Consider the following 17,140-nt stretch of genomic DNA (forward strand, 5'->3'; position numbering starts at 1 on the left):
ATCTTAGGGTTATTCCCTTTGGTCACCAGCATTTCCTCCAGATCTGGATTCAAAAAGTCCCCGGAGACCCAGCCGGCAGAATATCATCGCCTTTGGAGTCCTGGAATCCTCAGACTCCTCCATGGGGCCACCTCATTGCCCAGCCAAGCACCCTCTGTATGTTGGGAGATATCTTTTTTTTTTTTTTTTTTTTTTTTTTGCAGGTCTTGAGTCACCTTGCAGATGACCCTGGGTATAAGGGCACTACTCCCCTGCTACATTTCTAACCAGATAGGCTCTGAGGAAAAGTAACAAAATCTCGTTAATGCAGAGACCCCCAGCTACTGCCAGCTCTCACCTGTCTGGTGTGATCACCGATCACTTACAGAGCCAGATGAAGTTGAGAAACCCTCTCCAAGTTGCCATGTAAAATTATCAGGTCATTTCTATTTTTTTCCCCAATAAAGACATAAGTACTTTCCTGAATACTGCAGAGCAGCTTCTGGTTCTAAAGAGCTCTCTGGGGGCTTGAAGGAACTGGACCACCAACTAATTGAAATCCCTTCAGTGTCCAGGAATGAGCCAACACCAAGGGTCCCCAATCCCCTGCTCATCCATATCAACCAGGAAGTATGGCCCCCACCAGAGACCTAACAACTTCCTAGGAGGAAGCTCCTGAAAGAAATCCTCTTCTATTTTTTTTTTTCTTTTAATGCGAGACTGCAGGTTTTAGACTTCTGCCATCTGTTGGAGTCAGAGAAATACTGAGAGACTGCAAGTGGCAGTCTAGGTTAAGTAGCAGTGTCAGTAAAGCTTTTCTTCTTCATCTCCCATCTGCTGGCAGGGAGGCAAAATTCTGGAGTCTGGACTGATTTGGGGTATGAACATGAAAAATAGTTTGTCCCAACTTTATACAAGCTGTCACTGAATATTCAGCAAAGGAACAAAAGTACTTTTATTTCTGTAAAGAAAGTTGGACTATTTATGATTAAAAAAAAAAAAAAAAAAAGCTTTCAAAGGAAACAAAGGGAGAAAATCAATTGAATTATAAGAATGCACACTCATTTAAGGTACACAAGATAGAAGACAACTCATTTACGCATTAATATTTTATCTAGCAAGTGTGATGCAAAAGACATTTACAAAGAATAGCATTTAAGAACAAGAGCCCTGGAGCTGCAACCTGGAGGTCAAAAAAGGTTCTAGAGAAAATAGATATTGATAGAAAATTATAAAATGCCTGTTAAGTTATTGCTTTACAAGGGATGTAAATATTTTACATCTGTTTTCAGTTATACTAATTGTTTGTTACCTGAACTTGGAGTACGCAAAAAAAGTACAAATCTTTTACCAAAGAAGTCCATTCCTGAGAATGCTAAAGCTATAAAGGAAAACAAAAGGGGCAGACAGAAGGCAGCAGGGTGTCATGCTGAGGTATTAAGGGCATTTTCTTTCCACACACTGCTTTCCTCCCTCTTCATACTCCTGTTTCGAGATCCACATCTGTTGAAAGGTACCCTGCAAAACAAGATGTTGGTTTCAGAAATAAAAGACTAAACTCTTCAACTTAGTTACAAAATTCTGCAGAAAAATTAAATGTCTTGTTATGAATGCAGACAGGCAAGGAAACAGGCCATGTAGTTTACAAACAGCTGCTTTACAAAGATAGACTTTAAAATCAAGCCACAGCTGAAGCCTGCTCTTAAGGCCTCCTGCCCCATTAGTACACAAGGAGCAGATTCAAACCTTGTCAACTGCTACATACAGCCTGCTCAGAAAAACTTATTTTTTATTTTATTTAGCAGTTTTTATATATCGATGAACGTTGGGAACATCTCAAACAGAAATCAGCAACAAGTGCTTTACATTGTAACAAAGAACATTAGATAATACAGATTAGGTAAAATAGGAACGTTTCACAACTTATGAAAAACATACAAGGTTTATAAATATGATTTAACAAGAGTAATACTATTTACAGAAGTGTCGCGAAGGCCGGGGGGGGGGGGGGGGGGGGGAGAAGAAATCATGGGAGGAGGGAGGCGTTAGGGGAAGGAGGAGAGTTAGAGTATGCTTGTGTGAAAAGGAAAGTTTTCAGGTCTTGCTTAAATTTTTTGGGGCATGCTTCCTGACGTATTGATGTGGGGAGCTTGTTCCAGAGGGCGGGGGCGGCTAGTGAAAGTGCCCTAGCTTTAGTGGAGTTGAATTTAAAGTCTCTGGGAGAGGGTGTATGCAGTGTTGCTGTCTTGTGGGTCTGTTTGTATCGTGAAATATAAGGTGTTCTTTTAGCCAGTGCATATCTTGGTTGTGGAAGGATTTGTGGACTAGGGTGAGAGTTTTGTACGTTATTCTTGCCATGACTGGTAGCCAATGGAGGTGTTGCAGTACAGGGGTGATGTGGTCGCATTTGTGAGTGTTGATGAGGATCCGGGCAGCAGCATTTTGGAGTAATTGAAGTGGTTGTAGCGTGTTTTTGGGAAGTCCTAAGAGCAGAGCATTACAGTAGTCTATTTTGGACAGAATAAAGGTCTGGAGTATAGTGCGGAAGTCATTGATGTGTAGGAGTGGTTTGAGTTTCTTGAGAAGGTGAAGTTTGAAGTAACAAGCTTTGATTGTGTTTATTAATTTTTTGAAAGTGAAGTGACTGTCAATGGTGGTGCCGAGGCTGCGCACATGTGTGTGGGCTGTGGTGGAGGGAGTGTTTGCCTGAAGGGGTGGGGGTATGTTTTGGGTTGAAATGTAGAGTAGCTCTGTTTTGGCAGTGTTGAGTGCAAGGTAGTTGCTTGTTAGGAGAGTGTTAATAATCGCTAGGGTGGATTTCCAGGTCTCTAAGGCTTTGTGAAGTGTATCATTAATAGGTATAAGGATTTGCACATCGTCAGCATAGATGAAGTGCGGGAGGCCTAGTTTGGCTAGAAGGCTGCAGAGGGGGAGGAGATAAATGTTAAATAATGTGGAGGAAAGGGAGGAGCCTTGTGGAACACCTTGTGTGAGGGGGATTTGTTTAGATGTACAATTGCCTAATTGGACACTGTAGTGCCTGACCTGCAAGTAGGATTGAAACCATTGGAGGGCTGAGAGCCTGTGATGCCAATGTCAGTGAGGCATTCTGTTAGTATTTTGTGGTTGACTGTGTCAAAGGCAGAAGAAATGTCAGGGAGTATCAGGATGTGTGAAAGCCCTTTGGTCAAGGCTTTTAAGGACGTAGTCTGCCAGAGAGATGAGTAGGGTCTCAGTGCTGTGATGATGCCGGAAGCCGTATTGGGACTAGGAGAGGATATTGTTTTCGTCGAGGTAATCTGTTAATTGCCGATTGACTGATTTTTCAAGGATTTTGGCTATTAGGGGCAGGTTTGAGATGGGGCGAAAGTTGGCAGAGTCAGATGGATCAAGGGTGGGTTTTTTCAGAATGGGCTTGATAATGGCATGTATAAGTTTTTTAGGGATGATGCCAAGTATGATGGATCTGTTGATGATATTTGATATGGGCTTGGCAATGTCAGGTATAGTGAAGAGGGTTTTTGTAGGGATGGTGTCTAATGGGTGTGAGCATGGTCTCATTTTTTTTATGATTGATTCAATTTCCAGTTAGGAGGTTGTTTTGAGTGTAGGTAGCCTTGAGTTAGTGTTATTGGAGATAAAAATCAGTGGGTGAATGTGTGGTAGGGAAGCGAGACATTATGTTAGCAATTTTCTTTTGGAAGAAAGTGGCTAGGTCCTCGCACTTGTCTTGGTCGTCTGTGTCTAGTGTGGATTTTGTTAAACTGTTTACTAGTTCAAAAAGGGCTCGAGGACTGAACTGGAGATTGTGGATTCTGTTAGCGTAGAAGTCTCTTTTAGCTTTGTCTATAGCTGTTCTGTATGAGTGACGGGAGGATCTGAAGGTATTGAATTGTGCAGGGGTGGGATTTTTGTGCCAGTTTCTTTCTAGTTTTTTGAGGTTGCGTTTTATAGATTTATGGTTGGAGGTGTACCATGGTTGTTTTTTTGTATTTGCTGGGTCAATCCCACGAATTTGTATGGGGCATAGCTTGTAGGCTATGGAATCTGTGCACTGGTTCCAGGAGTTGAGGGCTGTTTCCGCGTCAGTGAGGTCGAGCTTGTTGAGTTCCGTAGTGAGGGCTGCCACTAGGTCTTCTTGGTTGCAATTACGCCTGAAGTGAATGGTTTTTTTGTTGGATTGAATGGCAGTGGTGGTATTATTTATAGAGCAGGTGACATCAATGCGGTAGTTATCTGACCAGGGGATGGGGGAGCATATGCGTGAGTCGGATTGAATTTGGGTATTGGTGAAAATGAGGTCTAAGGTGTGACCTGCTCAGTGTGTGGGGTTCGAGATAAGTTGTTTGAAACCCAGAGCGTCTAGTGCAATAAGGATGGCAAGGTAGGTGTGGTATCAACATGGATGTTAAAGTCTCCTAGGATAATAGCAGGCGAATGACAGTTAATGTGTTTGGATATGTATTCGATTAGGATGGAGGTGTTCTTTTCAAGAAGCCCTGGAGGGGCGGCGTATGAGAGGCAGATTTGAAGGTTATGTGCAGTGAATATGCTGATTTCTAGCTTGTGAGGTGGGGGTATGGGTTTGTGTGAGATTTTATAGGTTTTTTAGTTGCTAGAAGAAGACCGCCTCCTTTTTTCCTTAAACCCTTAAAGTAATTCATTTTCCACCAATGCACAAAATGAACAGAAGCTACTTAAAAAGGAGATGAGACTCCAAAAGCTTAAGATGCAGTCTGAAGAACATGTATGTATGACAAAGTGGATAAAACAAACCTCTTTCAAAGGAAAAAGTTGTCAACTTTCCCATATCCCAATCACTTTAGTATGTTAGTACTTACATAATGCAGAGAAGCAACTATTTAAAATATGTTTTATTCTTGGAACTTTTTTTTTTTTTTTAAGTTTTCATTGATTTACAGCTTTACTTAAATGCTAGTAGAGCATGTCAGGCATTAAGTTGTTTTTGATCAACAGTAAACAAGAAGTTCTGCACAGAACTAATAATGCAGCCTACTTTCAGTACATAATCACACATCTTGAATACTGAATGATCCTTATGGACCCCATAACATGCCTGACAATTTGGTGTGGGTAGGACACCAAACACAGCTTATTTGGTGGGGGGGGGGGGGGGGGAAGCAAGGAAAGAACACAGACATGGTGATCTCAAACCTAATTTTGCCTTTGGAAAATAGGTTGAAAATATATGCTGGTACACTTTTTTCGAAGACGAAAACCAAAGTCTGTAAACAATTCTTGAAAAGGACCAGGTAAGGGAAGGATATAGGTTAAATTACAGTTCAGGCACTATGACCACTGATGAAAAGCTCCCTGTGGCTATGTAGTGCCATACACCCTTAGGAGAAAACAAGTCATTTTCTCTATAGTTTTCTGATTTACCCCATTATCCAAGACTCTATCCTGTACTAACCAGAGAGGCCAGAATGGAGCCACCAATCCAGGAACTAAACCTACGTTCCACCGTTGTGTTGTTCGCTATCAATTTCAATCTCATGCTCTGTACAAGAAAAAAAAACAGACATTTAGTGAATTCAGACAAAAATAAGAAACACCATTGATATTTCAATCTTTTGTACAAGCATTTCTCAGCATCTTTATCAATGTGATTTAATGTCTCAATATTGCTAGAATAGTCTAAAAACCAAAACCACAGTGGAGAATTAGAATGGTCTCATCTTATAAAAATGGGCTTGATGCCAACAAACCTGTTCATTACAACAGGTATAACCACAATTTTTTGTATGGTTCTTTAAAACAAAACAAAAAACAAACCATAAATAAAACAGAATTCTTACTGGTGGAGTCTTCTGAGATAGCTCCCTGTTCAGTCTGTCTGTAAAGCTTTGTATAAGTGTGTTTCCACCTGCTACAATCACACTACCATACAGTCCCTGGAAAAAAAAACAAACAAACCAAAAACTCACGGTAGGAGAAATTGCTCCCTAATTCAGAATTACTGTCCAGATGTGAAAAAGTGAGCTTCCATTCAAGCAAACTTATTTTGTGCCACAGAAATATTTTCACCTTTGTCTCACAGAGGACCTCACTTTTGTCCTGGGTGATCCCTCTGCAACTGAGTGCACAGAAAGGGTTGGATTCTGCTTTATTCTTTGCAATTGTTTCCCTTCTGTAATTCAAATTCCATGCCACTACTGTTGCATGTGAAATACTGAAGCCCTTATTTTGTACATACACTGGCTGCCTTCTAACATAGGATGCAGTTAAATGCAGACTGTGATCATTACTGGGAGAGTGCATAAAAAAAAGAGTTCAGATTCAAGAAAATTACTCAGCTTCAAAAAAAAGATCCTGCCTTCAACCCTGGAAGGAAATAACTACTCAAGCAGTGGTAGAATCACATAAATTGGGGCCTTTTTACAATATGAGAAAAAATGTTGAGATTACTTACCTTATAATCTCCTTTTCCTTAGTGTAGACAGATGGACTCAGAACAAATGGGTATAGTATGCTCGTGCTAGCAGTTTGAGACGGATCTGACGTCAGCACGGGTATATATGCCCCCACAGGAAGCGTAGCAACTTAGTAATCTTCCTTGCAAAAGCTGTTATGGATGTGCGTACTGACGCTCAGTGAAATAGTGAAACAGGATTCCCCTGACCAATTGATAGTAGCTGGAGACCGCCAGCATTCACAACCAGAAGGCGTTGACACCTGGTAGAGTGTACGCTCTTATGGAAACAGATGACATGGCTTACCTTGAATCGGTGAAACCCATGTACACAGGCAGCTGGGCGGGATGCTGAGTCCATCTGTCTACACTAAGGAAAAGGAGATTATCAGGTAAGTAATCTCAACATTTCCTGTCATGTAGCCAGATGGACTCAGAACAAATGGGATGTACAAAAGCTTTACTCTCAGCCTGGGCGGGAGGCTGCCTGAGGACCATGTAGGACCGCCCTCGCAAATGCTGTGTCCTCCCTGGCCTGGACATCCAGACGGTAGAACCTGGAAAAGGTATGGAGGGAGGACCATGTCGCTACTTTACATATTTCTGCAGGCGACAGCATCCTGGATTCTGCCCAAGATGCCGCTTGTGCTCTGGTAGAATGAGCCTTGACTTGTAGAGGCGGAGACTTCCCAGCCTCCACGTAAGCTGCTCTGATAACTTCTTTAATGCAGCGGGCGATGGTGGGCCGAGAGGCCGCTTCCCCTTGTCTTTTCCCGCTGTGCAGGACGAATAGATGGTCCGTCTTTCGTACTTCTTGTGTCATTTCCAGATATCTGGGCAGCATTCTGCCTATGTCGAGATGACGTAGCAAACGCCCTTCTTCAGATTTCTTCAAACCCGCCGTGGTAGGCAAGGATATAGTCTGGTTAAGGTGAAATTGTGAGACCACTTTAGGTAGAAAGGAGGGAACCGTGCGAAGATGGATAGCCTCTGGAGTGATTCTGAGAAAGGGATCACGGCAGGACAGTGCTTGTAGCTGAGATGCGGCGTGCTGAACACACCGCCAATAAGAACACCATCTTCAAGGTTAGAGAACGGAGAGACAGGCCCCGAAGGGGGTCTGAAGGTGGATCCCGCGAGGAAATCCAAAACAAGGTTGAGGTTCCACAAAGGCACTGGCCACTTCAGTGGCGGATGAATGTGCTTAACTCCTTTCAGGAAGCGAGACACATCTGGATGCGTGGCAATGGTCTTGCCATCCCTCCTGGGACCATAGCAAGACAGTGCAGCCACCTGAACTTTGATGGAGCTGAGGGAGAGACCCTTCTGAAGCCCATCTTGCAAGAAATCCAGAACAATAGGGATTGTGGTCGCATGTGGATTGGTGCCATGAGTGGCGCACCATGCTTCAAATATTCTCCAGATCCTTACGTAGGTGAGGGAAGTGGAAAACTTGCGGGCTCGGAGGAGTGTATCTATCACGGGCTCCAAGTAACCTCTTTTCTTCAGTCTAGCCCTCTCAATGGCCAGACCGTAAGAGAGAATTGAGCCGGATCCTCGTGGAGGATGGGATCTTGACGTAGAAGGTCCCGGCGAGGAGGCAGGGGAAGGGGTTCCCCTGCCAGTAGTCTTCTCATGTCCGCGTACCAGGGTCTTCTTGGCCAGTCTGGTGCCACTAGAAGAACTAGGCCCCGGTGTCTCAATCTTGTGGATGATTGCGCCCAGCAGAGGCCACAGAGGAAATGCGTATAGCAGAGTCCCTGGAGGCCATGGCTGAACCAGGGCATCGATTCCGTGTGAGAACGGGTCGCGTAAGTCCATGTCCGGAATCCCCCAGTGATCCACAATCATCTGGAAGGCTGTGGGTGACAGCTGCCACTCTCCCGGATCTAGGCTTTCTCTGCTGAGGAAGTCCGCCGCGGTGTTGTCCTTCCCGGCAATGTGGACGGCTGAGATGTCCTGAAGATTCGCCTCTGCCCAAGCCATCAGCGGGGCTATCTCCAGAGATACCTGTTGGCTTCTGGTTCCGCCCTGACGGTTGATGTATGCCACCATGGTGGCGTTGTCGGACATCACTCTGACTGCTCTGTTCTTCAGTCTGTGAGCAAATCGTAGGCATGCCAATCGGACTGCCCGGGCCTCTAGACGGTTGATGTTCCACGCTGACTCTTCTCTGTTCCACCGCCCTTGTGCGGTGAGTTCTTCGCAGTGTGCTCCCCAGCCGCTCAGGCTGGCATCTGTGGTGAGCAGAGTCCACATGGGTGAGGACATCTTCGACCCCCTGCCCATGTGGTTGGACTGCAACCACCACCGTAATTGGGTCCGTACTCTGGCTGGCAGAGGAAGGCGCGTGGAATAGTTCCGCAAGCGGGTGCTCCAGCGAAAGAGCAGGGAGTGTTGTAACGGTCTCATATGGGCCCTTGCCCAAGGTACCACTTTCCAGGGTGGATGCCATGAGGCCGAGAACCTGCAGATAATCCCAAGCTATGGGCCGACTGGCTCCCATCAAGTACTGGATACGCGTCTGAGGTTTTAACCTTCTCTTGGTAGTGAGACTGACTGCGTCTGCCTGGGTGTCGAACTGTACTCCCAGGTATTCCAGCGACTGGGAAGGCTGTAGGCAACTCTTGCTGAGGTTGATTACCCAGCCCAAGCTTTCCAGAAGGGCGATCACTCTGTCGGTTGTCCGATGGCTCTCCTCTCGTGATTTTGCCCTGATCAGCCAGTTGTCTAGGTAGGGATGGGCCAGGATTCCTTCCCGTCTGAGTGCCGCTGCTACCACTACGACCACCTTTGTGAAGGTCCGCGGTAACGTGGCCAACTGGAAGGGCAGAGCCCGGAATTGGAAGTGGCGTCCTAGAACCTTGAAACGTAGGTAGCGCTGATGATCGGGATATGCAGGTAGGCTTCTGACAAGTCTAAGGCCGTGAGGAATTCTCCTGGCTGTCCATGCAAAACCTCGGGAACCTTAAGTATCGATTGACTGACTTGAGGTCCAGTACGGGCCGAAAGGTGCCCCCTTTCTTGGGTACCATGAAATAAATGGAATAGTGTCCAGAATTCACTTCCCATGCAGGTACTGGGATGATGGCTTTCAAGGACAGGAGCCTCGCCAGGGTAGCTTCCAATGCTGCCTTCTTGTGTATGGGACATGAAGATTCCACAAACTTGTCCAGAGGGAGATGATGAAAGTCCAGATAATACCCCTCTCGGATGATGGCGAGGACCCACTGGTCCAACGTAATCTCGACCCATCTGGGGTAGAAGAGGGTTAACCTGCCCCCTATGGCTCCGTCCCCCAGATGAATCGGCGGATTCTCATTGTGAGGCGCGGCCGGGACCTGAGCCCGGGCCTGCTCCCCTCTTGCGCTGCTTGGTCCGAAAGGACTGATTCCGGGCCTGAGGACGAGGCGCCTGGTAGCGACTCCTGTATGGAGTGAAGCGCTGGGAGCTTCTACCCCTGGAGGGCCTTGGAAAGGCGCGCTGGTTCCTTCTGAACCGATCTTCCGGCAGTCGAGGTACTGGAGAGGCGCCCCATGTGCTGGCCAGTCTATCAAGGTCGCTACCAAACAGAAAAGAGCCCTTAAAGGGCAATCTGGTGAGGCGTGTCTTCGAAGGAGCATCCGCTGACCATTTCCGGATCCAGAGCTGCCTCCTGGCGGCTACGGAGGATGAGATCCCCTTGGCTGTTGTCCGGACTAGGTCTGATGCAGCATCCGTAAGGAACGAGAGAGCTGACTCCATGTCTGCTGCTGGAGCGTTGTTCCTGACCTGTGACAAACAGGAACGCGTCACTACTGTGCAGCAGGTTGCGATCCGCAAAGATAGAGCTGCCAGCTCAAAAGTCTGTTTCAAAATGGCGTCCAATCGCCGGTCATGAGGCTCCTTGAGGGCCCCCCCCCCCCCCAACTGGAATGGTAGTGCGCTTGACCACAGCGCTAATCAAGGCGTCCACCTGAGGGCACGCCAGCAGCTCCTGGGTAGCCGGTGCCAGGGGGTACATGCTTGTCAGGGCCCGACCCCCTTTGAATGAGGCCGCTGGTGCAGCCCATTCTAAATCTATCAGTTGTTGTGCCACTTGCAAGAATGGAAAATGGCGGGCTGTAGGACGAAGACCTTCCAGCAGGGGGGGTTCTGCGCGGAGGGTACCGTAGCGCTGGGACCTGTAATATCCAACTCCGCCAGGCACTGAGACACCAGGTCGGAGAGATCCTCTTTAGGGAAGAACCGCCTCATGGTTCTATATGGCTCAATCCTTGAGGGAAGTTCCCCTTCGTCCGGGAGTTCGGACTCGTCCGGTAAAACATCCGGGTCCGACTGATCCGGACTGTCTGGAGGCGGGAGGTCCGGCACACGATAAGGGCGTGAGGGTCCCGGAACAGGATCTGCTGGAGCCGCAACCGCAGCAGCAGCCGCAGCCGGAACAGCAGAAACAGCAGGAACAGCAGGGCCTGGACAGGAAGCTGTTTGCATCTGTAAAAAGGCATGAATCCCCTTAAAGAGATCCACCCAGGAAATGGAGGCAGTCTCTAATCGCCGGGGTACAAGATCCCCCGGGATTCCAGGTTGGTCGAGACTGCCCGCTAAATCCGGGGTAGCCCCTGGGGAACTGTCAGCGAAACGTGGCTGAGACTGGTCCTGGCCCGAGGGTCCCACGGCCTCCTCACATTGGGCACATAGGGAGTCTGGCTCTTCACTGTGTGTGGCTCTAAGCTGGCATGCAGAGCAGAGGCCGAGGGCTTTAATGCCGGAGGCAGGAGGTGCTCCTGCTGAAGACGCTGAGGCGTTCTGTTCCATTGAAAAATATGCGCTTAATGAGAAGCAGCAGCAATATACACTTAATATAACAGGCGCTTAATAATAAGCGGCAGCAACATACGCTTAATATAACAGGCGCTGAATAATATGCGGCAGCAATATACGCCTAATACAACAGGCGCTTAATAATATGCGGCAGTAATATACGCTCAATGATATCCAATATGCTCTCAGCAATAGGCGGCTAGCAATATACGCTCAATGATATCCAATATGCTCTCAGCAATAAGCGGCTAGCAATATACGCTAAATAATATGCAATATGCTCTCGGCAATATGCGGCTTAGCAATGTACGCTAAATAATATGCAATATGCTCTTGGCAATATGCGGCTTAGCAATGTACGCTGAACAATATGCAATATGCTCTCAGCAATATGCGGCTTAGTCATAGACATGCGCCTATCATAGGCGCTCAATACTTGAGTAAGGCCAACAAAATGGCGCCCTTCCACGGCGTGCCGCCTACGGGCCACACCGCCGATCCTCGTTCCTCGGAGACCAAAAAGTAAGAGATGTACGCCTTACCTGATCCTCGATGCTTCCCGGCTGGAACCCGGGCAGTCTCCGGCTGCGGGGGGGAGAGGGCAAGTACCTTCACCGCCGCGCTTTGAGGAAATGCACCCGCTGCCTCGTCCACGCCGGGACCGAGGCGCCTCGTTCGCCCCGCCCGAGCCTCGCCCGGGGGCTACGTCCCTGCCGCGATTCGGCCACCGGACCGAGGACTTAGACCTCCGGGGGATCACGGAAATCACCCCGGGAAACTCAACTGGGGGAGGGACCTTAGGGTATCACCGCAGGAGTGCGGGGCTCAAAGGTGCTGTAGAAGTTTAGTAAGAAGAAAGTAGAAAGTAGATTTGGAAACACGCTCAGCGAGCGTGCAGGCTCTCCAAACTGCTTTGGAGACGGAAATTACTAAGCTGCTACGCTTCCTGTGGGGGTATATATACCCGCGCTGACGTCAGATCCGTCTCCAACTGCTAGCACGAGCATACTATACCCATTTGTTCTGAGTCCATCTGGCTACACGACAGGAAAAAATTATTTTTTTAGCAAGTCTCCACAAATAGAAACCACACGTGAGCTAACAAACCACATCAGCTCTCTTCAAGCATCCGTCCAGCCACCCCAGCATCCGTCCAGCCACTCCAGCATTCGTCCAGCCACTCCAGCTCTTACAGCAGTATCTCTACTCCCTCGCAACATATTTCCCATCAACTGCGCCACAAAGATGCACCTTTGCACAATACCCACAATCTGGAACAAACTCAGAACGCACACAAAACCTGCATATCATCACATTGCACGACAACAAAGGCTAATCCCAATAATGATATCGCCAATTACACAAATCCTAGGTCTCTCTCTCTGTTTACTCTAACCCTATTCAACGCTCAGTCGCTCTCCAAAAAAACGCACATCCTCAATGATTATCTTATAGAAGTCAACCCTGACATCTGTGCAATCACAGAAACCTGGTTAAAACATACAGATATTATACTAACAAACCAGCTTCCCACGCAATCTTATGACCTCTTCTCAGTCCCCAGACCCAAAAAAAAAAGAGGTGGAGGGCTCCTCCTGGCAGCAAAAAAAGGACTAGGCATAACTTTACAACAATCAAACACCTCCACCAATCTAGAATTCTCCCTCTTTAAATCTGAACAACTCCAATTAGCCCTCATCTACGCCCCACCGGGAACCTTAGAATCAGACCCCTCTCCTTTGATTGAGCTTATAGCCAAACACATTAACGCTGACAAACCCCGCAATAATCCTTGGAGACTTTAACCTGCATGTGGACGCTTCTCCACAATCCATCAACTGCGTAACAGTTCTCTCCTCACTCAATCACTTGGGTTTTACTCAAATTGTCAACAGCCCCACCCACAAGGCAGGTCATACATTGGACCTCATCTTCATTAACGATAGCTGTACCATCTACTCCAATCCCACCTGCTCTCCAGTTCCCTGGTCAGACCACAGGGTCATCTATACGACCCTTAAGATCAACAATCCACCACCTCAAGTCTCTACCAAATCCACCATTCATTTCAGGAAACCATGTTCACTAGACCTACTCAGTGAAAAGATATCCGACGCACTAAATCAACTATATCTCACAGACGCAACCACAGCAACCACCTCATGGATCAATCTCAACAATAAAATTGCGGATCAAATCTGCCCAACTTCAACCAAAACCATACAAAGCAAATAACTCAAAACCATCCCTCAAGCAAACACTAAGAAATAAAGAACAAAGCTGGCGAAAAAAACCCATCCACTTCGTCACATGCTATCTACAAATCCCTTCTCAATACATACAGGAACGCCATCCTTGGAACAAAGAAAGACTTCTATGCAAAAAAAATCCACAACTTCATTTTTGACTCAAAGGCACTTTTCTCCTACGTCTCTTCACTAACCAAACCATCTCCTCCCACCATTACAGACCACCAAGCACTCAAAGCCAACGAACTCGGCAATTATTTCAAGACAAAAATCACCAACCTTACCTATTCTCTCACAACCAACAGCCTCCCCCCAATACACCATCTCATAACCCTGCCTCAACAAAACGCTAGTCTCGAGTCATTCAAGCCCACCTCTTCACTGGAGATAGAAAATATCCTCAAGAAACTCAAACCATCCTCCCACCCATCAGACCCATTACCAACAAATCTGCTCATCGCCATCCCAAACACCATCTCAAAACCAATTTCTGAAATTAACACATCTCTTTCTCAAGGCCTAGTACACCTAACCAGTTAAAATTGCAATCCTCAAACCACTGCTAAAAAAAACCAAACGCCTCTCCATCGGACCCCAGCTAACTTTCGACCAATCGCAAACTTACCTCTCATTGCCAAATTGATGGAGAAAATTGTCAACAAGCAACTGTCAGAATATCTGGAAGATCATAACATTCTGTCCCCGGCTCAGTACGGCTTCCGTAAATTCCTAAACACCGAATCTCTCTTACTATCACTCACGGACATCATCCTCGTTAACCTGGAGAAAAAACAATCCTACTTGCTTGTTCTTCTAGATCTGTCTGCAGCTTTTGACACAGTAAAACACACTATACTTATAGACCAACTAGCCAACATAGGCATCAAAGGCTCAGCTCTCAGTTGGTTTCAGTCCTTCTTGAGCAACAGATTCTATAAAGTCAGGATAAACAACAAGGAATCTCATCCAGTCCTTACAGATCAAGGAGTCCCTCAAGGATCTTCACTTTCACCCACCCTCTTCAATTTCTACCTCCTCCCTCTCTGCCACCTACTCGCAAACCTCAAGCTTACCCATTACCTCTATGCGGATGACATACAAATCCTTCTCCCGATTACAGAATACCTTCAAAAAACTATCACCTACTGGAATGACTGCCTTCAGCCAATTAAAGACTTACTCTCCTTCCTCAACTTAGTATTGAATGCCAATAAAACTGAAATGCTCATTATCTCCCATGACCCCCTTACCATCTCATCAAGCTCCTCTCAATAAACTCAAATACCATGTTCTCATCTGACGTCAGGGATCTTGGAGCCTGGCTAGACAACAATCTAAACCTAAAAAAGTTTATAAACACTACCACAAAGGACTGCTTTTACAAACTGCAAGTCCTCAGAAAGCTAAAACCCCTCCTTTACTTCACTGACTTCCGGTTAGTACTCCAATCCATCATACTATCTAAGCTCGATTATTGTAACTCCCTTCTTCTCGGTCTCCCCACAAATACTATCAAACCCTTACAGATGGTATAGAACGCCGCCGCCAGAATCCTCACAAACTCTAACAAAAGAGAACATATCACTCCAATCCTTCGTAACCTTCATTGGCTTCCTATTAAACACAGGATCCTCTATAAAGTGCTCACAATCGTTCACAAAGCAACACACAAACTTGCTCCTATCATGTTAAGCACACAACTTCAACCTCATACATCTTCCAGACCAATGAGAAGCGCAAAGGCACACTGCATGCCCCGCCGGTAAAATCATCATTGAGCAAACGAGCACTATCCTCAGCAGGCCCCCACCAATGGAACGCGCTCCCCCCAGATCTAAGACTTGAACCATGTCATCAGGAGTTCAAAAAAAAGCTAAAAACCTGGCTTTTCCACCAAGCCTTCCCAGACACTTAATGCTGCCTAGACGCGATGATAAACCCAAATTATGGGATACCTCATTGAGTTGTACTATTATGATTTTTAAACTGTACTTTGATTTTGAGTTCAAACGTTTCTTGTATTTATACTATATTATACTATTACTATGTTTAATTGGTACTTTGTTCTATTGTTCTATGTAAAACCCCTCCCCTTTTTTGGGCATGTCACTGTTTTATGTAAACCGGAGTGATTTGTATTTCATACAAGAACATTGGTATATAAAAATTAAAAATAAAATAAGAATCTGTAGCAATAGTCAGTTTAATGCATATATTTTCAAACGTACAGCACAATGCTCTGCTGTGGCACAGTCACACACTGCACAAAAGTCAATTCAGAACATTATTCAATAACTTATTAATGGTATAAAAAGATTAAGAACTTACCGGTCTGATGTCAATATCACACATTCCAACACTTGTGGTGACCACGTGGCTCACCCCCAGCATTGTGTTACCAGACAACCCCTGAAATAATTACCAAGCACAAGTCAATAGCAGTGACAAACACCACAGTGTTGCTTCAAATCACACCCGGGGAAGACGTAAGCACAAACAGGTCTTGAGCCTTTTTTTTTTTTTTACATTAAGAGATTGAGCAATAGATTACCAATCCATAGTTAACAGTTTGTTAAAATAAGGAAATACCCAAGCAACATCCATGGTATATATCTAGATATGAATAAAACAAACGTTTCACCTGCAACAGATGTTTTCTGTAGACAAAAGGACAAATCAGCCACACAAGTGGATGATGTAATCAAACAGCACCAAGACAAAAACACACTCAGATCTCAAAAAGACAGAGGTCTGAGCATGTGCTGACCTTCCTGCACATTCACTGCTGCTATGAGAGTCTCCTCAGTCTTTCTAGCAAACTGATCTTTAAATCTAAGGGGAGGAGGGTGGGATTGTATGGCTGGTTTGTCCTGTCTACAAACACCTGTTAAAGATGGGCAAGCAAGATAAAAACAGCTACACAAGTAAGGACTTCCAGGCTGAAGGTTGCGTGGCAATCTGTTATATAATAAATAAATATTCTTTGAGAAGCATGCGACCCTTAATCTAGTCAGAGGCTGGAAAGCAGAATTGAAAAGTTAGTTAAATAGGCTTTTTAAAATTGCTGGTAAAAACTGCCATCTTGACCTGAGGCATTTTCTAGGCACACATGAGCAGCAAAGGTATGGATGGAAGACCAGTTAGCTGCTCCAACAAAGATTTATTTTATTTATTTATTTAACTTTTAATATACCGACATTCATAGGGCATATCATGCCGGTTTACAAAAAACTGAAGCAGGTAGAAAATACAATGAACAAGGGTAGGGGAGAAGGGGAGCAGGCAAGAAAAAGGTGAGAGGTGGGCAGGGGAAGAGCAGCAAGAAAGAATAGGGCAGAAGGAGAGAGAGGAACAAACAACTTGATAAATATAATAAAAGGAACATAATTGTAACTGTTTTAAAATTATAAAAGATGTGCTAAGGAAACTGACAGGCCGATACAGTACAGTGCGCTCCATGTTAACCTGCCCTTGGACGCGTGTTTTCCCTTACCCCTTATTCAGCAAGGGGAGGAAAACAAGCGTCCAACCCGCGGCACCTAATAAGGCCCTCAACATGCAAATGCATGTTGATGGCCCTATTAGGTATGCCCGCGCGATACAGTAAGTAAAATGTGCAGCCAAGCCTCACATATTACTTTAAGAAATTAGCGCCTACCCAAAGGTAGATCATGGC

General features: G+C 45.8%; 1 protein-coding gene across 4 annotated transcripts in view; it reads right to left on the reverse strand.

Moving 5' to 3' along the window:
• Positions 1–1,073: 1,073 nt before the first annotated feature.
• ACTL6A (actin like 6A) overlaps positions 1,074–17,140 on the reverse strand; it is a 162,417-nt gene continuing 146,350 nt past the window's right edge. For all 4 annotated transcript variants that reach the window (XM_029616707.1, XM_029616706.1, XM_029616709.1 and 1 more), the window contains exons 11-14: positions 15,793–15,873; positions 5,799–5,894; positions 5,414–5,500; positions 1,074–1,497 (exon numbers count right to left, since the gene is read on the reverse strand). In XM_029616707.1, the coding sequence (XP_029472567.1) occupies positions 1,417–1,497; positions 5,414–5,500; positions 5,799–5,894; positions 15,793–15,873 (345 nt within the window). In that variant the 3' untranslated portion in view covers positions 1,074–1,416. The remainder of the gene's footprint in view (positions 1,498–5,413; positions 5,501–5,798; positions 5,895–15,792; positions 15,874–17,140) is intronic.

Source organism: Rhinatrema bivittatum, chromosome 9 (assembly GCF_901001135.1).
Source record: "Rhinatrema bivittatum chromosome 9, aRhiBiv1.1, whole genome shotgun sequence".
NCBI lineage: Eukaryota > Metazoa > Chordata > Amphibia > Gymnophiona > Rhinatrematidae > Rhinatrema > Rhinatrema bivittatum.